The sequence below is a fragment of the Daphnia pulex genome, chromosome 2 (assembly GCF_021134715.1).
Source record: "Daphnia pulex isolate KAP4 chromosome 2, ASM2113471v1".
In the NCBI taxonomy this organism is placed as follows: domain Eukaryota; kingdom Metazoa; phylum Arthropoda; class Branchiopoda; order Diplostraca; family Daphniidae; genus Daphnia; species Daphnia pulex.
This window is the reverse complement of record NC_060018.1, coordinates 4,000,581-4,025,483: the sequence shown is the minus strand read 5'-3', so window position 1 is coordinate 4,025,483 and position 24,903 is coordinate 4,000,581. Positions and strand designations below refer to the sequence as shown.

Sequence of the window (24,903 nt, the reverse complement as noted above, 5' to 3'; positions counted from 1 at the left end):
TTAGCTTTTTTTGGATTTTACGTCATGTGGGGGGAGACCGGTGGTACCCACCCACAATGTAACATTACAAAAGAAAGGACCGACTGCCGTTTTTATCCGACGCCTGTGAATCTGTGATGATGATGCGTGTGTTTGAATGTAACAGCTCAATCTGGTTATGATTGAATTGTACAAGTAAACGTCGTATCGATCGACAGGCCATTAATCTTCACTTTTTTTTCCCGAAAAAGGTTAGAAAGCTTTCTAGGCACGCAATAATGCAATCTCATGCATGATGGGCTCCCCTCTATGTCCACATAACATGCACTGATTTTCATCCCCCTCCCCCTCTCTCCACTACAACACTCCCCTAGTTTATCCGTAGGACTTTTTTTTTCCTCGTCGTCGGCTACAAAAACATCTATAGATGCATATAATATACTTTATAGACAGCGGTATATACGTAATATTGACCCGCTTGGTCTTTACGGGGGTAAAACCAGGGGAAGGGGGAAGGGGGGTGTTGGATGGGGGGAGGACCCGGAGGAAGGAAGACGACGAACGACCATAACATCCACGGCACGAGTCGCGTATCGGGATGGAAAGAGAGGGGGAGGCAGAAGAAGAAGAAGAAGTAAAAAGGGAAAGAGAGACGGAAGAGCGCGATGAGAGACGAGCTCAGTCAGTTGGCAGACGAGTCGCAAGCCGGATCGTCCTTTTGCCTTATGTGTTGTACAGGTGTTGAGAAAAAAGAATAAATTAAAAAAAAAAAAAAACCTTCCGTGTTGAACCCGGTGACAGTTACGCTGAAAACGTTGCACCAGTCTAGACTAATTGTCGGGTGGAACCAAAAAAGGAATAGGTTAGGTTCGATTTTGTGTAGCAACCCTACCTTTTTTTCAAGTGGCTAAAACAGAGGACTCGGCGACCTTTTTCCTGGCAATTTCTCATTCAGTTTCAAGTGGGCGTATCTGATCTGAAAGGAAAAGAGAATACCCAGGATGTCACGTGTCACAGGTATGCTGCACTAGAGCTCTTTTAATCATTCGTCACTTGATCCGAGAGTAAAGGCTCCTCGCATGCGGGAATGAATCGAGCGTCGTGATCACGTTCCTTCGATACAGTGGACTTGGAGCTCTATCGTTTTTCCGTTTGTTTTCTTTTGTTTTTGTGTTTTCTATGACATCAGCAGATCACAGCTCAACGTGGGTCCATTACACGGGCGAGCCGATTGGCCCGGTCGGCGCCAACCGCAGCGACGGCCATCGAGTCAAATTGTTTGAAGAGTCGGTGACTTTCATCGCCCAATTACATCCAGAGGTAATACTAAACGAAAGGATTACGATTGATTAGGCTTTCTTCGACTAGAACCCACTCAACCCGAGTCACACGCGACGTTCAAGCGACTACGTGACAAACAGCGACACAGAGAGCGGAGCGCGTCGTTACCCATTTCCCCACTTTTCTGGGGAATGTCGTCGTGTCGGGATCGTTCATTCGTTGCAGTGGAAAGATGAGAAAAGTTCAATATTGTGTGTACGTTTGATCAGGATCAAGACGGCATGGTTCCGCCACTGGATAGGACCTGGATGATTGGCATTTGGCCCGTCGACGTCTACCAGATTCCCATCATTATTGGGATCTCTTCAGGCGTACTTTTGTTATTGCTCTTCATTGCCGTGCTCGTCGCCTGGCGATGCTGTCACTTCCAGCGACTCCGGGAAAAAGCGTTCGGTACGAAACTAGTTTACATCTTCTTATCAACAGACTGGGCCAACTCACTTTGTTGATTGGATATCTTTAACTTTTCCGTTTTTTCTTCTTCTGCTGTCTAGCGATCAATGCAGAGGGCCGGACGCCTGTCATCCATTCGCCATCCACTGGCAGGTGAGGATCCCGTTTCAACTAATAACACAAATTAATAAAACTAATCGTGAAAATGTGTTGGAAATTTTTCAAATGTTTACCAGTTATCCATCAGTTCTGGCCATGTCAATGTCGCCTTCGAAACCAGCCAGTCCGTCGTTAACGGCCGCGCGCAACCAATTGGCATCGAATTCCTGCGAGTTGGTCCGCCTCACGACCGAGACCCCAACGACAACCATGGTTGGTATTTTTTTCCTTTGAACGACATTTGATTAAATCGCTATCGATTTGTGAAGCTTTTGGAATGCCTTTGATTGCGTAGAGTACATTGACGACGGCCAACAACGCGGTCGAAGGGGAAGACTCGCAGCATCAGACGACAATTGAGCGCCACAGTTGCGAGGACATGTCGCTGGTCGGCTGCGGCAACTACATCGCCTTCGACATCCCCAGCTTCTACGAAGAATCCTTAAATTCGTCTTCTTTAAGCACGTCAAGCAATGGTATTATATCAAAGGAAATCCCCCAACGGCGGCCACATTGGTCTTCTTCTTCTTTCGATATATTTTCTAATAATCGATCTTGATTTAACGCAGCTGTTTTGGATGGATCTTGGTCTAATTGTGATGGATCCCTCAACGAGCTCAAGACCCGTTCTTTGCCCTCCTGGGCCCGCAACAAGCCGCCCATTCGTTCTGCTCAGCAGCACAACAGCCGCCATGCCAATGCCGACCAGGTATGTTTTGGGCAACAACCGCTAGATTTGGTTTTTAACCAAAGACAACGTTATCTAAACAAGATTTGATTTGCCAGAAGAAAGATGGACGCTGCGCGGTGCCCATAATTGGATCGAAACGCTCTCATCACGGTCTACGTCACGACGCTGCCGCCATAATGGCCATCAACAAAACGGCCAAGACAACGGCGGTGCGGGACAATGGTGACAATCTGTCCGGCAGGGTTTCCCTGGTCGGCCACAACGATGCTGTGATCGTCTTCAACGAGCGGACCGCTCTCTAACAGGACTGACTGACTTGACCGACAAAAAAAAGTGAATAGTACAACACTCGTTGCCAAAATAACGCGCAGGGCCATTTGCAAGTTGGACCTGATGACTCCACTTGACACAGCACAGGGTGGAACATTGCACAACTACAACAACCATACGACATAACTAACTGAGAAATCAATTTTTTTTGTTTGTTTTTTAAAAAGAAACACGAACCGTTCGTCCCTTTCTTGGAATTCCTAATTAGGCTATCGATATTATATTCTTCTTCTTCTTCAAATCTACTGTTGAATATCATCACCTTACGAAAGTTAGTTGCCATTTTCCTATCTCTCATCTTTCACGAGCGTCATTCACGCTCAGTGTGTCTCGTCTTGTTTTTCTCTTTCCCAGTTGTTTTTCTCTTCCTTTGTCTCTCTCATTTCCGATCATGTTTTGTCACTGTTTTTACATCGTTTTATACAGATATGGATACACTTAATTGGATGGATAATAATAACGCGCTCGGCGCTGTTTGCCCCTTTTTTCCTTCCTTCTGAACGGACCGACACCGGAAGGGTGGGAGATGGATTCCCGTATGGAAATTTCATCATTCGGTGAATGAGAATAATGGCTCTAAAGTCGTGATGATATGAGAAAAAGGGTGTGGCTCTCATTTTATTCTTTTTTTAAAACCCCTACCCGTTCCTTCGGCAAACATGAAGGTGGCCAAGGTTTTGCCTCATAGGTGCGATTAGTTTATGAACGACTACACAATGCATATCATCAACATACTGTATAAATATGTATGATGCGAACCTTTTGTGACAATGACAAGAGTTGGCCCTTTATGACAGCCGTATAGACCGGAGGTACGCAGCTGGTGTTCATATATATACGCCTCCTATAAATGGATCTACGAGACGGCCGGATGTGTTTTTTTCTTTTCTTTTCTCTCCTTTCTCTATTATGCATGCGCATTTTTTTATTTTTGCTTGTTAGTGTCGGTTATTTTTTTTTACTACAAGGGAGCAACAAAAAATTTGGTCGATTCACGCAAACTCACGCCGCTCACGGTCTGAGACTTGTGGTTTGCCCGGCGACCGGTAGAAGTCGCGCGGTGAGCTTTGCGCTCTGATTATTATTTACTCGCGATAGTACACGTCACCTTCGGCGTGAATTGGCAACCGCAATTAGCAGCTTGATGGTATTGTGTTTTGCATTGCATTTACGATAAAATCTAAATGATCATCAAGGAGAAAGGAGGAATTAAGGAGTGCTTCATTTCAGACCAAGGCATGACTAGTATGTCCCGGTGGAAATTGTACTAGGAAATCTTTCAACAGTACGAGGATCGAAAAGTGAATTAATGGGAGTCGATTATGAATATTCCATGCAACCATCTACCATGGAATGATCAACTATTCAAGAGTTAGTCGAATTCTATGTAAGAGAGAGTTCCTTAAACTATACAAGCGGTATAGAGGGGGATAACAGCTCTCGTCTGTTGCCAGGCGGATGATGTAGGCTACATGGGTATATCCGGTTTTCCACTCTAAATTTCGTAACATAAACCTTCGCAGCGTATCCGTGTAAAAGGAAAGAATTCTATATAGGTAGGAAAAAAAAATCACTTTATTACGGCAACAATAATAAATACGGCCGGACTGTTGGCAGTTCAAGAATGGAGTGACCTTCTCCCGACCGGGGCAGTCATCCCCCTATCGACCGGCACCCATATGGGATATTAGGATAGCTCCCTAGAGTCTCCCAGAATTTTCGACTCGATGAGTTTGCATTATGGAAAGGATGCCGACGATATTGCTGATTTGTTATTGATTACTATCTGTATGCTCGAGTTGGGTAGACTCCATGGCCGGGCAGTGGACCGACGGTTAACTCGGCTCTCTCAAGACTCCTTGGCTTCCACACTCGCCCGGTTAACGATTTCAATTAGAATACAGGATCGACTAATTCGCCAAGTTCGCCGAGCGCAGGCTATATATAAGACATTCCATTATGGTTTCCTCGCTTGACTTCGCCTCCTTCTCTCCTTCTCGTTGACTGAATTGACTCTCATTAAGACCTGCTGGCCGGGGCACGAGGCAACCAGGACACGGCGCTACCTGATACTGCCAGCGCAGCGATGAGGGTCGCAACAGGATGGAGGATTGACTCGTCCCCCCCGTGTGTCTCGCCTGGGAAATAATAATGAGACTGGCCGGCAACTCGTTGCTCGGGAGACAGAATTTATCCCTCATTAACTCATTGGCTGCCCAAATTCTCGATTACCTCACGTGATTACAAATTGAGACCTAAAGGGATCCGATCCCTAGTCAAGATGAACAATAACAAAGCTCGCAGGATAAAGAAGAAGAAGAAGAAAAAGAAAAGGAGAGAGAAGCCAAACGGGAAGGCAAGTCGAAGTAATCTTGGAAATCAACAAAGTGCACTAACGAAAGTGCAACAAATCCGGCGAAGGGCTAGGACGTGGAATAAGACGAGATAAAACGAGGAAGGAAGGAAAAAAAGAAGAAGCCGGTGGACACTATAAACAAAATTAATGGAGAAATAAAAGGAAATAAAAAAGATCCTTTCTCAAAAGAAGATACGCAGACACACAAGAACATATACGTATACCTGGAAGATAAAGAACGGAGAGAGTATGGTAAGGTATAGGAGTGTATATATATACAACATTCAGGAGTCAAAAGAGTGAAAGGGGTGGATCGATCACGAACGGTGCCCATCTCCGGCACGGCCTCGACTACGTCTCAGAGTCTAAACTTGACCCAAGTGCGTCACATTAAAACAGAATCGGTGAGATCCATTTTTTTTCTGTCCAATAAGTCTTATGTCTCTAAGAAAAGCAAACAGGGAGAGAAGAAAAGAAAAATGGACCAACCCGAGGGGGGTGTAGAATGGATTGGATTCCAAGAATTGAGGGAAGAATACGTAAGGAAGAAGAAGTAAATCAAATCAAATCAAAGAAAAACGATGTCCAATATCGCCACGGTCAGCTATCCCCCCCAGAAAAAGAAAAATGGTCCAACAAATCAAAGAAAAGCAGAATACGACTACGCACTACACCAGGTTCGACGTTTCAAGTCGAGTGTGAACGAAATGGAAAAACCAAATAAACGCCAAAGCAAAGCAAAAAAGAATATTAGGAAGGCCGGGGGTGAGGGTCCGTGAAAAGTTCCGAGATCGATGGCAATCACGTAAAGATGCGCCAAATAAGGCGGACTCTCCTTGCCGATGACTCCCGCAGCAGTCCGAGAGATATATAAAAATAAAATAAAAGGTCGATGTCGAAAGAAACACGACAACAAAGTGGCGGGGGGAGAACCTGAGGAACCAGACCGAGACTGCTACATTCAGTCAGACAGTATTTGAGAAAGGAAACAAATAAAACGGAGAGAGAGAGAAAGGAAAAGCAAGTAGATCTAGTGAACTTTGCGAACCGAAGCGACGGACATGATTCTGCCATCGAATCATGGAGAATTTTACAAGGATAAAAAGAGGGAAATGTAAAAAGAATCACGCAATCGCTTTCTGTTTATTTTGTTTGTTTGCTCTAGTCGTCGACTCGCTTCAATCGGATTCGGAAAAAAAAAAGAAAAAAGTTTTTTAATAGAACCGGGCGACGTGTGCAAAAAGAAAAGACAGAAAACCGGATACCCATCTGCGCTGTATCGGTATCTTGATACCCCTCCTATCCGGCATTATACGGAACATCCAGCTCGTCTTTTGAATCGTAAGGCGATTTGTCAAATAAAATCAAGAGGGACGACCAAAATTGTACAAGGTCTAAGCGACTGGGACGTGACGGAAGCGCGCGGATGACGTCGGCAACCCATCGGGGGCTCGTTCCGCCTTCGACCAACGCCCAGACTGCAATAATTCATCTCGTCTTGGATCGTTAACAAACAGCCCAGCGACTCGTGGAGAAATTACACGCCATTTTCTTTACGACGCACCAAGTCACCGCAGTCGTCGACTGTCGAGTCGTCAAGGAACTTGAGAATGTCACGCCATCATTTCTCTTTGTGTCGGACGCCGTACCAATCTACTAATGGTTATGAGGACTGAAATGAAAGTCAAACCCAATTTTGAGCTCCATCATAATTTGTACATCATCGTTGACAGCAACGAAAAAAAAAAGAAAAATAAGAAAACATGTACGTTTTACAAGTGGGGGGGGGCACACGGAGGAGATGGAAAGAACGTTGGGGGAAGGATTGGTGCAGTCGCCACGGCAGTTTCATTTTATCGTGAAAACAGAAACTGTTGCACATACAAGACAAGAGCCGTTCAACCTAAAAAAGACTGGAGGAGTTTGTTCCGGGCAAGATGTGTAGCCTAAGAGAGGTGTGTATAAGAAAAGCAACGAGGCGGAGAGGGAGGTAAGACCTAAAATCGGCGCGATACACACACTGACATACACGTCCATTTAGGGAATATTATTATTATTATTTTTTTGTAACTTTTATCTTTATGTTCTTCTCGTAAAATGCCCACCTGGACCCAACAGTTGGAATCAAGACAATTGGGGCGAGAGAAATACAGAAGAGGAGGAAGAAAGAGAAGTTGGACTGAGAACGACGCAGCTGGTTTGGATTACACATGGCGGCACGTCTAAATGTTGTATCAACACAACAAAAAAGAAATGGGCAACAAGAATTCAAGTTGAACATTTCAATAAAGGAGGAGGGGTGGGCCTTGGAAGTTTGGGAGGGAACAGAATCGGTGCCGTGCAACAAGACAGACCCAAGAAAATAATAAAAGTTTGCGCACGCGTATGGAAGATGTTGAATATCAAACAGGATTCATTTTACTCGCGTGAAAAATAGAACAAAGTGCTCTCGTTCCAATCCCCTTTTGGCCCTCGCTTTTTATGTTGGGAGGAAACAAAAACACGACTCGTTTACCCCCCACCCCCATAGGCATCTGCATTTACATCTCTTTCACGTCAGTCCTCGACAAAAAAAGAAACATTTTCATTTCGCTACAATAATAAAACGAAAATATCCCGAAGGAAAGGAGCCCACCAAGCACCAAAGTGAAAAGATAACGAGAAATCGAATTTTGTTTTTTTCCCCTTCTTGCTCACACTGTCGCCAACTTAATCTCATCTCTAAAAACTTCCATGACAAACAATTTCGTTTTCACGACAACAATGATGACTTTCCACTGCAGATCCAAGAAAGAAAAAAAAAAGATGGGGACAAAAATAAATAAAACGAGGAATAGGCCTATTTATTGTCTTCTAACTGCCTTTCACGTTGGGAGTAGGAACAATGCTCTGCCAACGGAATAGAAAGAGAAGACAAGAACTGCCATGTTCGGAAAAAAAAAGGGACTCCTTTGAACTCGTGTGCAACCATGCGGGAACGGACAATCAACCCCCCCTTCCCCTTGTTTGTTCCCCAAAGGAGGAATGGTGAGATTTAATTTTCGCGATTTCTACTTCCAGGAGGAGGCAGAGAGCGAATGAAATGGATGTGAAGTTGGAAGAGTTTTTTTGGAAAAAAAAACTCGGTCAAAAGTAAAAGAAAAAGGGAATGGCTATTTTTTGAAACGAATAAAAATGGAGAGAGGGTATTGATAGAGACTGTCAACATACATTTCGATCATGGATGAGAGCTGATGGCGAGGAGGGGTAAAACATTCCGAGAGGTTAGGGATACCGTTCCGTCTAGGAGGAAGTGGCGGCAGCTCCGTTGGCAGCGATGAGAGGTGAAGGATCTTCGGCTCTTTGATCCTCGAGTCGACCCGATTGGAGTCGCATTATCAACGAGAAAAAGTCTTCGTCGGGCATGGTGGGCCCCCTGTGCCGCCGAGGCGATGTATCCGGCAAGGCGCTGCGCTGATCTTCCAGCCTCGTACCCTACACGATGAAAAAAATAAAAAGTAAAAAATCATTTTAAAAAGTCGTTCGTGAAAAAGAAACGAGTACAAATTCGGCCAAAAAGGTGGAAGAATATCTAACCTGACACCGCATCAACATTTCGAAGAAATTCTCATCGGGCAATGCGGCTGCATCCTCGCCGGCTGGCTCCACAGACAGCCGACGTAAAATGTCTGGATTGGCGTTGTTCAGGCCGGGTAGTCGCGGTAGTGAAGCTCTCTGCTCATCCATCCGGCGACTCTGCATGCCGGCGATCAGGTCCATTAAATCTTCCTTCAATCTCGACGGGCTCTCTATCGAAACAATATGCGAAAAAAGAGGAAAATAAAAACACACTCCCTCGTAGAAGCAGGCAAACGAAACAAAACTCGGGGCGACGCCAGGAGCGCGTATCCCCCCTCCCTGGTTTCCCTGGAAAAACAACTCACCGTGAATATTCGACGGGAGTGTACTTGCTTGTTGGTTCTCCTTGTTGTCTACGATTGCCAACGAGCAACGCTGATCGTCCATGCGTTTCGATTGGAATTGAGTGACCAAATTAAAAAAGGATTCCTCTTCATCCATGGCGTCGTCTCCGTTGGCCTATCGTATTGCAAAACGAAATGGATTCCGGTTAGCAACAGGGTAGTAACGGACAGAAATAGAGAGACAAAAACAACAAGCGAGACTATGAGATGTGACAGTTGTGATAGACTGGCAGCGAAAGAAGCAGACAGACGAACGAGCCATCCGATAGAGCCGGATCAAGAGAGGATTGTTGAAACTTACAAACGGGGGCAGCATATCACGTCTAACCAACGGGTGACCAGCGAGCGGTCTAGGCCACACAGGATCCATTTCATGCAGTTCCCGGCGTCCCTTGCTATGAAGTTGTTTCACATCCGGCGTCAGCTGGATTAATCACAGTGCAAGCAACCGAAATTGAAACGGACCAACGAAAACAATGATGACGGTAATAAAAATAATAATAAAATCGCCATGCTGCAGATTTTGCCAAGAGAAAAAATAGAAGTTTTGGAAGGTCTCCGGTAGATTTCCCACCTTCCCAAGTTTGAACGCGAGGGTGCGGTATGCGAGAAAATAGAAGCCAAGAATAATAACAAAGCGACAAAAGCGGACGAACACAAACAAACCTTGAGCAAATCCATGCGCTCCATGCTTAACCTGCGCCTTGCCTTGCTATCTGCTCCGTAGAGTCCGTCGTCGTCGGCCTCGGAAGCGTGACCTTTCGTTGAGTTTCCCATGCCGCCGCAACCACCGTCGCCGTCAACGCCCAATGTGCGTCTCAAGTCGGCCAAGTTCATCTGTGCTGTCGCCTCGCCGGTCGGATCGCCAATCTTAGAGATGGAGAAAAGAGGGTAACGGTCATTTTACGCCATAACCATTAGTCCATTAGTAGGTCGGTTGATTGGTTCGTGTTGGCTCACCTCGCGGGATATTTCAAGGTGCCGTTGTGCGTAGTGCAGGGCTTTCTCGTGATTTCCCATGGCAGCGTGTGCATTCCCCAAGCTCCAGCAAGCACGTCCTATTGGTGACGGTCACGAAACAAACCGGAACAATGTTAATGGCGATCACAGGGAAGAAAGATTTTCCAAATTTAAAAGAACAAACAAAAAACAACCCGAAAGAAAATGAGCACCGAGTTCTCAGCACCGACTAACCTTCTCCAACTTTATCCATTAGCTCTTCAGCAATACGCAAGTGCCGCAGATGGTAATCGATGGCTGTGGGATAATCGCGAAGCAGAGTATACGTATTTCCCAGGCTGTAACAGGCTTGCGCTTCGACGGCTCGATCTCCGAGATCCTGTGCAAGTAGGAGTGTTTTCCTGAGGGAGAGGGGGGTAAATTGAATTTGAATGGGATTTCTTTAAAGTTTAAAGACGCTCGACGATTCCGTCCTTTTCATACGCAAATTACGGAAACTTTCGATCAGTAAAAAGGAAGTCGCTGTATTTACTTGTAATGTTCTGCAGCCGTTTCGAACTCTCCGAGGAAGATGTGCGCATTTCCCAGGTTGCTGTGGGCTCTCCTTTCGGCTGCTTTGTCCCCAAATTCTCGAGCAATATTCAGTCGCTAGAAGCACAATTGAAAAAAGAAAGTGGGCGATGAAAGAAGATTTTTCGCTCACGTAAACCACGAATAATTTGTCCCGATTGTATCGATTTTAATCTCCCTAAGCCTTCCCTATTAAACCTTCGTTTTTTTTACAACCCATACACACGATATCATAAGATATACATTTTTTATAGCCAAAAACGCTCACCTCTTGATGATATTTTATGGCTTGCGTAAAGCTACCCAAGAGATAATGGGTATTGCCCAAGTTCCCGCATGCCCGACCTTGGGCAGCACGATCGGTTATTTCTCTCATGAGTTCAAGATTTTCTCTATTAAGACGAAAACCAAAAGATAATGTTAATCAGAACGGGTAAGTAAAATCCAATCTCAACTTCCTCTTGGAAAAAATAAAAACTCACTCGTAATAATTTACGGCTGTTAGCAGGCAGTTCCGCACGTCTTCGGGAAACTCGCCTGGATCTTGTTGACCCAGCCGGCCGAGATGTTTTCCTTTCGCATGAAAAACGTTCCCCAAGTTATACAACGCCCTTCCTTCTCCAACCTGGAAATGCGTGGGAGCCATGTTTACATTAGAGGCGACGAAAACGATATTAGGAGCTAAAAAAAACTGTACTTTATCGGTAAGCTCCCTGGAAATGTCGAGGTGTCTTTTGCAACAGAGAACAGCTTCATCGAATCTGCCCATTACTTTCAATGTGTTTCCAAGATTTCCACTGGCTTTGGCTTCACCTAGTCTGTCACCCATGGTTCTGTAAAATATGGCAGTTTAGAAAATAAAATTTAAATTTTTCCACAATTAGAACCAAACAAATATAGTGTGTGAACAATTACCTGGCTAGAGTAAGATCATGTTTGTGATACTGCATGGCTTTGGTGTATTCACCCAGGTAAAAATATGCATTTCCAAGTTGTGAGTAAATGGCGCTGAGGGTCCTCAAGTCATCGGTACCAGCTTGAATTGCTGCTTCGAAAAAGGCGACACCAGCTCTGTGAGAAAGCAAACACAAAGTTACTGACAAGTGTGTTTGATACTACGTATGAATCACAATAAGTTTTCCAACCGACAAGCTGATTTCCTCTAGGGCAAAACAACTTGGCACATGGAAAGTTTCTACCTGCAATCACCAGCTTTGCAAAGACGTTCTCCTTCTAACGCCAATTCAAGGCATGTGCTGTTATCCATGTCTGTCATTTTGTCAGGATGATTGTGTTTTGACTCAGCGAAGCTAAATGTTGACTAAGAAACACTAGTGTATAACTTTTCCCACTGTGTTGAGAAGTCGGTAAACCTAACGAATAACAAGACGAGCGTCTAGGAAAGCCTCGACTTCAGGAGACCAACTGAACGACTGAACTAAGGAACGTCCAGTTCAAATTCAAGAGACTCCCGACAGAGTATTGATTGTCGAGTTGCGCGCGGCTAGACTCACTGGTTGCGTTGCTTGCTCTTTTTCCACGAAGTAAAAATAAAAACATATGAATCAAATGCGTGTGACAGTAGGCTAGAATTCAAACCAGCATAGCATTACATCAGTCTTTAAAAAAACGTTGGCAAAACTTTTGAAAACTAAGACAGTACGTCTCGAATAAAACGAGACAATCGCAGAAACAAACCGCCCTTGTCTTTATTCCGCGCAACTTTTATTTCAATTCGACCAAACGACCGTTGGAGTGGATAGTTAGCATGTGGCGCCAAAAAACCAAGGCTAAAAGCCCCTGGCGGAAAAACAACTCACCACTAGATGGATCACGGACGAAAACGATTTTTGAAGCTATTTAGCAGACGAAGTCAAGTTGTTTCGTTAAAAGTGGTTTTACTTGTTTTCTTTTTTTTTTAAATTATTTCCGTGTTGTTATTCATGGATGATTACGTGAGAACCTACTTTCGGTGAAGGAAGAAATTGAACATTCACAGCTGCTGATTATTAAGGAACAAAATGTTTTTGAAGAGTTTGATTACTCGTCATAATCGAGTTGCTGTTCATGCTTTCATCGAGCGACAGTACACAACGACGACCCAAATTCCCTACATTTGTAAGTTAAAATTTGCCTTAACTCTCTTATGCACATAATTTAACTGGATGTTTGCCCTACATTGAATTTTCCAAGTGAAATGGATGAAGTCGGAAACAACAAAGAAAAGCGAACCTTTGTATGATGGGCACATTCCCATAAATTTGCTTCAAAGAGCTGTCCTTTCTGTGGGTTCTAGCATTGTGGCGCTGACAGATCCTGCAAGAGGAGGTGACGAGAGCTCAAAAAACTCAAAAGGCCTGAAAATAAGTTTCCTTTTGTTGATCCGAAATTAGACATGGTCGCTGTCAATGGTGAAAGTTCTGGCCACTCTGCTCTCAAAAAGATGCACAGAAAGATGCTGGAAAGTGAAGAAGGCCGACAAATTCTCATGTAAGCAATCTTTCCACAGTTAGTTATCAAGATTCTAATTTCTCATTATCATTGCCAACCAGGGGGAGGCCTAGAATAAACTCGAGCACAATAGACATTGAGAAGCTCAAATCTTACCCAGACGGAACTTTAGGAAGAGAATACACCAAGTTTCTCGAAGTCAATGTAAGTCACAAAGTTACAAAGCCGTCTCGCAATTCGTGAGCATAAATCTGACTAGATAAATGGGGCTGATTCAACAGAACGTCAGCCCGGATACGAGATTGCCTGTCCGCTTTGTTGACGACGCCGACTTGGCTTACGTGATGCAGCGCTACCGCGAAACCCACGACCTGGTCCACACTTTGCTGGGATGTCCCACCAACATGCTAGGTATAGTCGCATTCACGATTGACCGGCAAGTTTAGATTGCGCTGCCTTGGAAATGCTCCTGAAAAGCAAATTTCCTTTTTTTTAATAGGCGAAGTTGCAGTCAAGTGGGTTGAAGCCCTTCAGACGGAATTGCCCATGTGTATCGGTGGTGCTGTGTTTGGACCTATTCGCTTGAAACCAAAGTAAATAGACAATTCATTGCCTCCGTTTTTCCTTCACACTAGAACAACGAAAAAAGGACAACATTGGCAGCAAACGGTAGAACAAACAAAAGAGACTAACAAGTGGACAGATCGTTTCCAGCCAGTTAATTAAATCCAGCTGTGTGACAACAATAGGAAGCCCTTTTATAAATTTGAATTGAGTCAACTGATGTAATAAGAGCATCCTCTTTTTCGTTTTCCTTTTTTCGTTGGGTCTCCTCTCAATTTCTTTTCTCTGCGTCTCTCCCCCGTGTGCGGTTGTTGTCTCTCGTTCGGTCGAGTGTAGCACGCTGAGCCGCTTTTGTCTCCTCCCCAGGACTAATGAGCTTCTTCTTCTTTTTTGTTTTTCTTTGCCCGTCTTTTGTCAATTATTATGTTCGTGCAAGGAACCGGTCGACTTATCTGAGCAAGTACTTACCGTGGGCCATAGGCGTGGGCTCGAGGAGCAGCTTCTTAATGAACGTCTTCTACGAGCGACGCTGGGAACAAGATATCGCAGAATTGCGTGACGAATTGAAAATCGAAACTCCACCTGGGGTTTGATAGGTCCGCCGCCTTCCCATTGAGACCGACGTCTGCCGGATGCGGAGACACAACACTGAACCCCCCGCGAAGATGCGCCACCACCCTCACTCTCGCCAACAAATTTGGACCCTTTCAGTCTCTAATAATTGTTGTTTTCTTTTTCTTTCTTTCTTTCTTTCTTTCTTTCTTTCCCTCTTGTCGTTTTTATATATTTCCCTACTCTCTTGATTGGTACTTCTTCGTCCCATCCGAGTGTCTCTTCTCCCCTCCGCCAGCCGGGGGACCTGGCCTGATGGGCGCCCATCATTTTCATAGAGAAGAGAATAGAATTGGCCGACACAATGGACGGCTGATTGAATACATCCTCGCGCGTTGAAAGAATTGATGTCTGACGCGTGTGTTATTAAATAGATTTGTTTTTTATTTATTTATTTATTTATTGCAATGCATCCAGCCACAGCAACCGCACCCGGCAACTCGCGCTTAATTGAAATACCAAAGGGATCGACGGCCGGCCGGCCCTGCAAGTCATCATGGAACGAATTGCCATTGGAAAAAGTTGGGAACGGGAGCGCAACAGCCTAGAGAGAGAGCGGCGTCATTCACGCCGCCCGCTCTTTCGTCCCTGCATGCTGTACCAAGGACAAATGTGATCGACTACTCTACTAGCGACGAGCCTCAAACAGAAAATCAATAATATCTATCAAGTTGGTGACGACAGTCTTGCGAGTTCAACCTCTTTTTCTTCTTCCGATTTCTTTTTTTTTTCTTTTCGTGTCCCGCTCGGTGACGCGCCCCTTTTCTCTCGTTGACTTAAAGTTAATTCGCGTCAAATCAGATGAAAGTCTTGATGGCCCCGCCAACGCAACGGTCACTCAAGACCCCACGAGTGGCACTACTTGGTCAAGAAACTCAAGACGGACAAATTTTTTTCGGGAGAGCACGGATGTTTACTTCCTTCTTTTCGCCGGCCAAACCAACTGCAACCGGACGTACATTCTGGGTTTAACTCTATAACACAGTCAATTCGTTTACCTTGGATGAATTGTCGTTCCTCTTGAACGGATTCGGGCCAGAGCCGGCACCGACGACGTACATATATCCCGCGCCTTGTGTGTAGAAGAGGCAATGATTGTTCGTGCTGCTGGTCGCCCAACTTGCCCGGCTATACAAATTCACTTGACTGTACCGTACCAGCAAGATTCGTATTGAATATCACTCAGTGTGTGCCCAGTTTCGGGCCGTTCCGCTTCGTTATCGAATTGCCGGCCATGTGCAGTCAAGTGATGAGAGCTGCAGCACAACGGGCCTCCTCTCTAATTGAACCCGAAAAAATGGGGTCGAACGGGCCGATGAAAAATGTAATGGCGGATAAGATGAATCCCTATCCAACTTTTTTTTCTGGGTGGGGGGGGGGGGTGGCTCTGATCCTTATTGTCATCATTCAAAGCAGTGTCTCTTCTTCATTTTCGGCCGAGATTTCCAGTTTTTGAAGGAAGCCTAGCGCGCTATACACTGCCTTGATGCTCTCATTCAAAGTCAATCCGAATTGTTGCCTAATCTCGACTGCTGGGAATGGAATATTAATTAACGAAGTAAATCTTCTTTGTCCCTCGTCAACTACATTTTAGTGTGTACCGTTATAATGTCTTGGCATTGGGCTCTTGTCATCTTCTCGTGGAGACTACTGACAATGTCGGCATAAATATGCCATCGTCCGTATCGACTGGGTGTGTCCTCCGAGACTGTGCGGGTGAAACAAGTGAAGCTTCTACAACATAGAAATATCCATCCAGCAGCCTCACAATGACAAAAGCCTAGTACATCTTTTGTATGGTCGAGTCGCAGTTCAGAGAATGTATATAAAGGATGATTCCCCTTGACCCAGCGCACACTGGATTTCTCCACACTCGAAGGACAGCAGTTTCGTAAGAGAAAATGCTGGGCTCGCTCGTCATCGACAATGGCCCACCGCCCATCCTTCCACCGCATCTTTTTGGCCGGATGCCGACCGCTGGAGCGTTGCGCTGGAATCTCAAGGCGCACAAGATAACATGACTTCATTAACTGTCATCGATCCCACGCGGCTGCGGCTGCATGCGTCCGTCCCGTGTTGTCTATGATATGATGCCGATATGCAGCAGCAGCAGTAGCGCTGGTCTTCTTATTTATTATTTGACAAGAGGATATCGTAATGTTGAACCATTGCAGCTGCATCATACAGTTTCTCTTTTCTCTGCAGCTAGAAAGGAGAGCAACAGCGTCCTCCAGGGGAAAAGAGATGACTAACAGGATTGCATGAGAAGAACGAGCTGATGCAGCATAGTATAAACAACCCCGGCTGCTAGCTGCTAGCTGCTAGCTGCTAGCTGCTATAGCCTGGGTTTCCTGAAGAAGTAATGTGCCCGGCAGTTTTTGACGTCATCAGAGTCGTCGTTGAGAGACTGACCCCTTTGGAAAAGTCAACGACGTACACGTTGTACCGAGAAGAAGTCACGACTCGCAAATGTGCGCCACTCACGTTATTATTGCGACTTTCTCAGCGCGCGCGCGGGGGGCAAACTGATTTCGCCGTGATGGCGTTTCAATTCGACTCACGCTCCCAACTCGAAATAAATGACTCAGCTTGAACACACGAAGCCCTTCTTCTCTCGTCCCGCTTAACTTCATCAAGTGCCGTTTCGGCACAAAACAAAAAAGTGCCGTCTCTCTTTATCTCTCTCTCTTCTTTTCTATTTTCCATGGCTTCTTCTTTTTTCCCCATTTGGATTTTGCGGTCGTTGTCGTCGTCAGTTAAAATAAATTGAATCAAAAGAAAAAAAAATCAGAAGACAAATAAGTCGGAATGAACTGGCGTCAATTTCATTTTCTTTTAATTCTTATCAGCCCGAGTTCAATGTCGGACGGTGACACACGGACTGCTGAACGACGCTCGTCTCTAATCGACTCACAATTTCCGGTTGAGAGCCGACCGTTGACAGGCCCATCCAGCACTCCGCGCTTTCTTCTGCTGTGCGGGATTATATCTGACTGGCGTCGTGAGCGGAGAGAGAGAAAGAGAGAGAGCTATGGAGCACATTCTTTGTGAATGGCTGATGCGTGTGTGGCGTGTGGCGATTTCTTGTCTTTTGTCAGCACAAGTTGGTCGACGACGACGACACAACTTGGCATTATTCGTTTCTTCTTCTAGTCTACCGACTCCCGGTGTTGTATATGGCTGCTGGACAGCTCAGCTTTGTTTCTCATCATGCAACAGGAGATTAGGCAGCCGGGCGAGAACCTTCATTTCATCAAAAGTGTATATAGGGCCAAGCGGACCAAGCCTTTTTCTCTTTGAATGGGTTGGACCCCCTGACTGGCCCGCGGCAATCTCTTTGACACAAGAAACGGCCATGACAATACTACTCTCCAACAGAGTTGGGCTTCTATTATATCGCATCAAAACCCTTCACAATAATAAAAACTCCACCGAGAGATGATATTAGTAATAAGGCGACCGAGAAGCAGCACTTTCGTACGACATTTTGTAGATTTGACGTCCAGAATCCTCTTAGTAAATGAACTCCTTCCAAGGATCTTATATTTATTCAATCCCGTCATATTTCCCCGAATGGTGTAGAGACTATTATTAAATTTCCAGTAAATGGCCGAGTCAGAAGGAGATGATCACATAGTTCAACAGGGTCAACGGAAATGATTTACCGGACCAGACGAACTTGGATCTCGGCAAGTTCAAAAGCGGATTATGACAATTAGTAGTGCCCACAGAGCTCACAGACGTATAGAGGCATCAAACTTTCAAGGGCTCGACGCGGCTCGACGGCTAAAAAGCAGCAGCAGCAGTGGTTTATTAGCATATATCTATCGAGTGGGTAAAAGGAGTGTGACAAACAGGGTTTGTCCGCCCGCTCGGTCACCGATGAGCATTCGGCCGTCTCTTATATATTTCAATCCGAGTGTCACTTGCACACAACGCTCAGCCCAGCCCAGCCGCCGCTCCCGACTGAACATCTAGGCAAAGAGAAGAAGAAGAAATTGATGATGGCGTGACAAAACCTGATGCCAGGGAGTCACCGAGTCCACTATAGCTTCAAACAGCTTTTGACATTGACGGTCTTTACTTTTCATTTCTTTTTCTTTTCTTGGCTTCTGTGTGCTGGCCGTTTTGCCCGTGAGGAATAATCGGAACACACTCTGCAAGAGATGCCGCCCCCGGTTGATGGGTGATCATCCAATATTTGCCCAGGGTGTGGCAACTGTGATGTTGGCGAGAATGGCCTCTCCCGTTGATGTGTACACGGCGAAGCTAAACTAAGATACAGATGCATGTCTGGGCCGCGTCACATCCCGTCCATATTCTCTCGGATGGATTCGGGGTGGCGAGTCAAACCACCAAAATAAAAAAATATACAGGACGATTTGTAATCTCCGATGATGTTTCCACTTTCTTTTCTACCCTGGTTGTACACACAATACGTTTCTACTGTATAGCTCGCACACAATATGTACTCCTTTTCTACGCAGATGTAGTACTATCAAGAAAAAGATGTGGAAGTAGCTATAGTACACATAAGGATATGGGAAAAATCTTTGTACTACACATATAGATATGATATCCCTCGTCATTTTGTTTGCTATTTGTATGCCAGGCTGCACGCTCAATCCCGCGGAATGATATGAGAGCTATACGTCTAGTACTATACTCCATTTTTTGAAAGCTGCCGAATGAAAAACCTCTTATCGATTTCTCTAGAAATATTCGCGCTCTTATATTTCATCGAAAAATACCGTCGGGCGGAATGTACGTGGAGTAGTATACTCGGTGCGCTGCCACCCTCCGTTATATCATTCACAGCACCCAATATCTACAACACCGTCACTTTTATTTTGTATGCCATTAGAGAGTTAGTACGTATAGACACTTTGGCCGAGAAATATAAAGTGGAAGTCCCCTCCATCAAGCGATTATATGCAAGAATATATCACCTCTCTTTGAAATCCACTTCTGGCTCTCTCTCTCTCTTGACAGTGCATTGCCACATTTGTAAACGCTCAGTGAGAGGAGGAGCTATATAGACTATCTACACACACACGTGTAGTATAGGACGGCGATCAGGGGCTTTCTCGACGTTTTCATATACAGCTTTTATTACCATTTTGTCATTTGAATGTTAGTCTATAATGCCGGCTTATGTATACAGTCCCGCTCGTTTCTCTCTTCGTCTCTCGTCTCTCTTGTGTTGTGTATGTGCGCATCTGCGCACGCCGTGTCCCCCCCTCTGTGAAATTCATTGTGGTCGATATTCCCGACCCGAGAAAAAAAAATTCATAATATGCTAAACTCCTTGTGAATATGCGGCGGCTAAAACTCCGCTATACGTTTTGATGATTTGCCACATTGACGTCAACATTTCCCTTTTTTTTTATTTTTTAAAAAAAGGCGCCCTGCTGTGTAATATAGCGGCAAAGATAAATCCCGGGTGTATAATACATATTAATAACGAATGCCTTTGCTGCTGCTCTATAATAGGATATGATGTGAGAAATATATCCATCCCCAATAATAATCTGAAAGAATGTGATGGGGTATTTTCAAGCGGTTATTATTACAGCATACCGTATGCCGAGTAGTAGTATAGATCTCTATTCTATATATAAGACGCAAACAAAAGTAGAATTCTAATCACAAATCTAATGAAGAATTGATAGATTTATTCGGACTAACTAACTTTGTGGTGTATATACTATATAGTCGTGATAAGAAAAGTTGTCTGCGATTTCATGATGTTGACCGTTCCAGAATAGAACGCGCAGCACAGCAGTTCAATACATCACTGCTGGCTGCTGCTGTTGCGGGAAACTCGATCTCTCCTCCCGGCCGTCATCAATTTGATCCACATCGCCCCCGAAGCTATCATAGGCTATATGTATATAGAGCCCATACAAAAAAGGGGATTCAATTGTTGTACAACCATCGGCCGACTGATATGTGCCAAAGGAAAAAAGAAAGATGGAGCATATACACAATAGACCACCCCAGAAAGAAAAAAAGGAGTAGTACAGTAATACATCATCATTTCTTCTTATTATTATTATATGATTCCACAACCAGCAACTTTATAGTCGTGTTTTCTCCCCATCTCGAGAATTCGCCGGGACTGTCTTGACTATGTAACCACCTCCTCTTCTTCCGTTTACTCAGACATACATCAAACTGTCACGTATGGCTTACCCACAGCACACACACAAGAATAAAGGGAAATGGGTGGCACACGTAATATGTCCATATAGGCCTATATCTTTGTCGGCACGATATTACATTCCCCCCCGGCCATAGCACCGAGAGCAGAAATAATAATAATAAAAAGTCCAAACTCGTGCTGCTGCTGCTGCTCTCCTTTACGTCATATACATTTTTTGAATCGCATTTTACGTAATGGGCTGTTATTTTCGGGGCCACATATAAGAAAGTGCTGCACTGGACATGTACTGTGGCGTCTATTATAGTTTATCAAATCCAAACTATTAAAAAAAAAAAAGATAAGCGTCGGGAAAATGAGAAATACACACAAACACGAAAAAAAGGAAGAAGAATAAGAGGCTTTATACACGGAAAGATGAGACGATCCAGCTGGTGGTGCTGTGCTGAGGATTGGCGACTGCTGGAAGAAGAAGAAAAAACCCCTTCAATAGACGACGACGTAGGATATAAGAAGACTGCCGAATGAAAGGGGATACTCTGTGAAAGGAAAATGATGGGGCTGAACAGCCACCAAACAGCATGTATAAGAAACTCGCCGGCAAAAACCTTATTGATACGCCAACGTTCGGGAAAAAAAGGGGAAAAAGGAAAAAAAAAACCTTTGCGCTTTGAACGGGGAGAGCCTCGAATGTCAACATCAGAGTTATAGACCAGCCAACGCAGCAGCAGTGTCATTATTTTAGGATCTTTCTTGTACAAATAAAAAGAGCGAAATCGCTTTTTCTTGTGTATATGTATTATATATATGAAGAAAATGTGACGTTATTTTTTTCCTTTTCATGTCTATTCGGCTCTGTTATATATTCTTATTGGTTGGCTGGCTGGCGCTAGCCAGAGTCTCTGTGTATTGGCTGCTGCTGAGACTCTTATATATATTATAAGACAGTATTTCAGGTAACCAGCCAAAGGATTTGGCAGTATCCTCTTTTTGTAATTAGTGCGCATCACGTGTAAGTCTCGAATTAGGAGCTAGCAGAAAAAGGACGGCCACTTCTAGGAGAACTTTCTCTAACCCCCCCCGGCCCCCCGTCGTCGTCGTCCAATTCCGCCGTCTGCAAAATCAATTATCGAACGAGAGCTCCTGATGCGCTGCTGCCACCACTCTCTCCGCTCTTGTATGTTATCTAAATGGCGTGGATAAAGCGTCTATAACAAGACCAGCAACAGACTGAAGAAGAAGGGGAAAAAGGAGCTGTATGTACACGCCCTGTGACGACAATTTTCTGCACGACAGGAGCAGTACGTCATCACCCACTTTTCGTCACCCCCGCCAATGATCGAGTGTTTGAGAATGTGTTGAATCAATTCGTGGAATCAGAGCGGGAAAGCAAAAGATTTTCAAAACATGTAAATAGATCACTCTGCACAGCAGGATTTGAGTAAGTGTGTGTGATTAGCGCAGTGAATATATAAGGTCTAATAGAAAAAGGAAAACAAATGCGCAGTAGATATAAGAAATTTTCAATTAGACTAGAAAGTAAAGTTTCATTTTCATCGAGTCCCGAAAAAACTTACACGTCCGTGAATTCATAATCAAAAAGTTTGACGGGTAATACTACATGTACACGTATAAACACATCGTCCATTATTCTTTCGCCTGTTTAATCTAGCCAAAGTGTAATCTACACACCTTTTTCGCGCTCCCTATATATACGTTGTAGTCTAATATACATGTATCGTGAAATATACACAAATTCACGCCCGGTATATTATAATTCATCGAGCTGTTACGAGGAAATTCGATCGCGCACGGCGGGAGAAAAAGGGATTTCACATCCGGCGGGTGACGGATTGCCAACCAAAAATGGCGGGACCCAAAAGAGCGTCAAATATTTTCCCGCCGAACGGCCATAGCGCAGAGAGTACAGCGTACTGTGTGACCCACAAAATCTATACGAGTGCGCATATATATAGATATATTCACAGATTGAAATTCACTACGTAATACAGTGTTGTGTAGTAGGTGCACTTTGGCATCGAACTTGGCTCTGCTGCAGGGCAAATTCCCGTCGTGTGTTCTTTTCACGTCAAGAAATCGATCCATATATCCTAATATTGGACTGGCTGGCTGCTTGCTCTATACATCAGTCTCGTTTTACATCTCAAGAAAATCGAGTGTTCTATACTCCTCCTATATGTATATTGTATAATAGTTTCACATAGATTCTCTCTGCCGTTTTATAGGGAAATGGCGGATCCGGTTCTTTTTTTCTTCTTACAGCCGTTGCTGCTGCTGCTGTCTGTGCGCATGTGTGTAAACCTATTATATAGATACAGTGAGCGCGTGATGTTCGACAGCCAAAGTCTCCAGATCAAACGTTTTCACAAGTTTTGTTTCTTCCCCCTTTTTTTACTTTTTTTTTTTTTTTATTCTTCAAATAAGTTGAAGAGCTCCCGACAAAGTCAAGGATCACGTTTGAAGTCCGGTTGTCCCTTTTGGCTTTCCTTCCAGCAGCCAGCCAGCAGGAAACTATTTCCTCTTTTATCCTCATTTATTTCCACCAACTAATTCCTATCTCTGCCTATTTCTTTTTTAAGTCGGATCGAAACTATATACGTAAAAATAGAATCGCTGAATACGGCGTATATATTTCCCTACATCATATTATAAGACCAAATATACGAATCGAGATTCCCAATTGATGTGTGTGATGTTGCCACCGTCGAAACTTACCATCTACCGTATATAACATCAATTCCCTAGACGGCTGGGTTATAGTTGGAACGATTGCCCTTCTCTCTCAACTTGGCGGGCTAGGAATTCAAATTACGACAGCTCAGGATTAAATGGAATGCAATAGTTGCACTCGTTAAGTCGGATATGTATATATACCCTGCACCGCGCTCTCTGGCTCGCCCAATATCACTGCACCCGACCAACAGCACACATAACAATCTTTGTTTTTCCCTGGCAACACTAAAAACACAGACGCCTCTGTGTGTGTGTGTGTATACACTGTACGTATATTATATGTGCAGAAATATACTGCCGCTCGTAAAGTGCGCAGCATAGATACATATATATACGTATATTGGAATTGCAACTCGCATAGTGGATAATATTGTAATAGTGCCGGTCGGCTGCTGCTGCTGCACTCGAAACTTTCGGCTAGACATGTATACTCTATACCATACGCTACACGTGCACATACTTTTTTTTTTCGTGGGTTATTATCATTGCATCTGATGTATTATTCGTATATCTAACCAGCAGCGGGCATCATCAAAATCCGATAGAGAAAACATCAAAGGTTTCAGCAGCAGAGACTAAACTTGATTTCGTTTTGTTATTGTAATCTGTACGGTTGAAAAGGGATGAGTCGTATACTCCTCTGAGATTTGATTATTTTTCTCTCTCCCTCAACTTCCGTTTCTCGGCCTTTTTTTCTCTATTTTGGCCAGTTCCGGTGTCTTCTCCCCGCTTTATTTCCGTCTCGCAAACGTCAAATGTCAACGGCCTTTTCTGCATGATGATCATCTTTTTTTCTTGCTGCTATGCGCTTCAGAAATAATTCGATCGAGGCAGAGCAGAGCAGGTTCATACAAGATGTTGGAAGACGACTGGAACGTAAATGAAATCCTCGATCCGCCCGCTCTCCTATAAATTTCGAATGGTTCAACACGCTCGTTACAACAAGTGTCGGCCTATTGTGTGCGGCGCCCAATAATAAGCTTGCGACAACACTTCCACGATGGAACGAGAGCCGTTTTTCCTTGTTATATTGCGTACATGTCACAATCATGCGAATTCCACGCGTGTCTCAAGTTGCTTCTATACAAAACTATACACTCAACGAAATAGTACATGCCGTCGCGCAATACATAACCAGACGCACACGACAATTTCCCATTTATTTCAAATCACCCGCTCTTTTGATTCGAGTGTATGCCAATGTTCTCTCCTATAATACACGCTGAATAAAACACACACTGTGCGTAGGCTACTGTAGTACATGCGAGCGAATTTCAGCAACAATGAACTCTCGACTTTAGTCAGCGGCCAACTTTCTGGCAGGATTTTTTAAAATTTCGCTATGTGACAAACATTAAATGACGCCGGATAAAGTTGTACAGTTCGTAGAGTACGTCGTCGTCCTAGTCGTAATATGACGAATGCGGATGAAAGTCCTAGCCGTTATGTTATGTGCGTTATAGAAATAGAAAAGCTGATCATTCCATTTGGTTCCACCATACAGTCTGCCTAGTTTGTCTTTCCCCAAAGACTCTCGGCCCACAGGATCGTCACGCCGTTATCTGTTCTTTCCTGTTTGGGGCGCCGAGGTTGTATGCAGCAGGAGCTAAAGGCTTCC

General features: G+C 44.4%; 3 protein-coding genes across 9 annotated transcripts; 2 read left to right on the top strand and 1 right to left on the bottom strand.

Annotated features, from left to right (window-relative positions):
- Window positions 1-616: 616 nt before the first annotated feature.
- LOC124188550 lies at window positions 617-3,367 on the top strand. Of its 3 annotated transcripts, none has more exons than XM_046581260.1 (8): window positions 617-996; window positions 1,172-1,299; window positions 1,530-1,713; window positions 1,815-1,866; window positions 1,950-2,085; window positions 2,168-2,348; window positions 2,442-2,581; window positions 2,659-3,367. In XM_046581260.1, the coding sequence occupies exons 1-8, from the start codon at window positions 981-983 to the stop codon at window positions 2,863-2,865; spliced, it is 1,044 nt and encodes a 347-aa protein (XP_046437216.1). In that variant the 5' UTR covers window positions 617-980; the 3' UTR covers window positions 2,866-3,367. The 3 variants fall into 3 exon arrangements, with proteins under 3 accessions (XP_046437216.1, XP_046437217.1, XP_046437215.1); XM_046581261.1 differs by having other exon boundaries at window positions 642-996; window positions 1,169-1,299; window positions 2,662-3,367; XM_046581259.1 differs by having other exon boundaries at window positions 644-996; window positions 1,169-1,299.
- Window positions 3,368-8,071: 4,704 nt separating this feature from the next.
- On the bottom strand, window positions 8,072-12,473 carry LOC124188548 (G-protein-signaling modulator 2-like). 5 transcript variants are annotated; one of them, XM_046581253.1, is made up of 14 exons: window positions 12,355-12,466; window positions 11,941-12,272; window positions 11,657-11,812; window positions 11,439-11,574; window positions 11,224-11,366; window positions 11,010-11,133; window positions 10,704-10,819; window positions 10,406-10,572; window positions 10,172-10,269; window positions 9,878-10,081; window positions 9,513-9,635; window positions 9,173-9,326; window positions 8,826-9,037; window positions 8,072-8,723 (listed from the first exon to the last, which is right to left on the bottom strand). In XM_046581253.1, the coding sequence occupies exons 2-14, from the start codon at window positions 12,015-12,017 to the stop codon at window positions 8,532-8,534; spliced, it is 1,902 nt and encodes a 633-aa protein (XP_046437209.1). In that variant the 5' UTR covers window positions 12,018-12,272; window positions 12,355-12,466; the 3' UTR covers window positions 8,072-8,531. The 5 variants fall into 5 exon arrangements, with proteins under 5 accessions (XP_046437209.1, XP_046437213.1, XP_046437211.1 ...); XM_046581257.1 differs by lacking the exon at window positions 9,513-9,635 and having other exon boundaries at window positions 9,920-10,081; window positions 12,355-12,473; XM_046581255.1 differs by lacking the exon at window positions 9,513-9,635 and having other exon boundaries at window positions 12,355-12,468.
- Window positions 12,474-12,564: 91 nt separating this feature from the next.
- On the top strand, window positions 12,565-14,737 carry LOC124188549 (ubiquinone biosynthesis protein COQ4 homolog, mitochondrial-like). Its single transcript, XM_046581258.1, has 7 exons — window positions 12,565-12,859; window positions 12,935-13,069; window positions 13,135-13,231; window positions 13,294-13,396; window positions 13,474-13,603; window positions 13,692-13,785; window positions 14,193-14,737. The coding sequence occupies exons 1-7, from the start codon at window positions 12,763-12,765 to the stop codon at window positions 14,347-14,349; spliced, it is 813 nt and encodes a 270-aa protein (XP_046437214.1). The 5' UTR covers window positions 12,565-12,762; the 3' UTR covers window positions 14,350-14,737.
- Window positions 14,738-24,903: the final 10,166 nt, after the last annotated feature.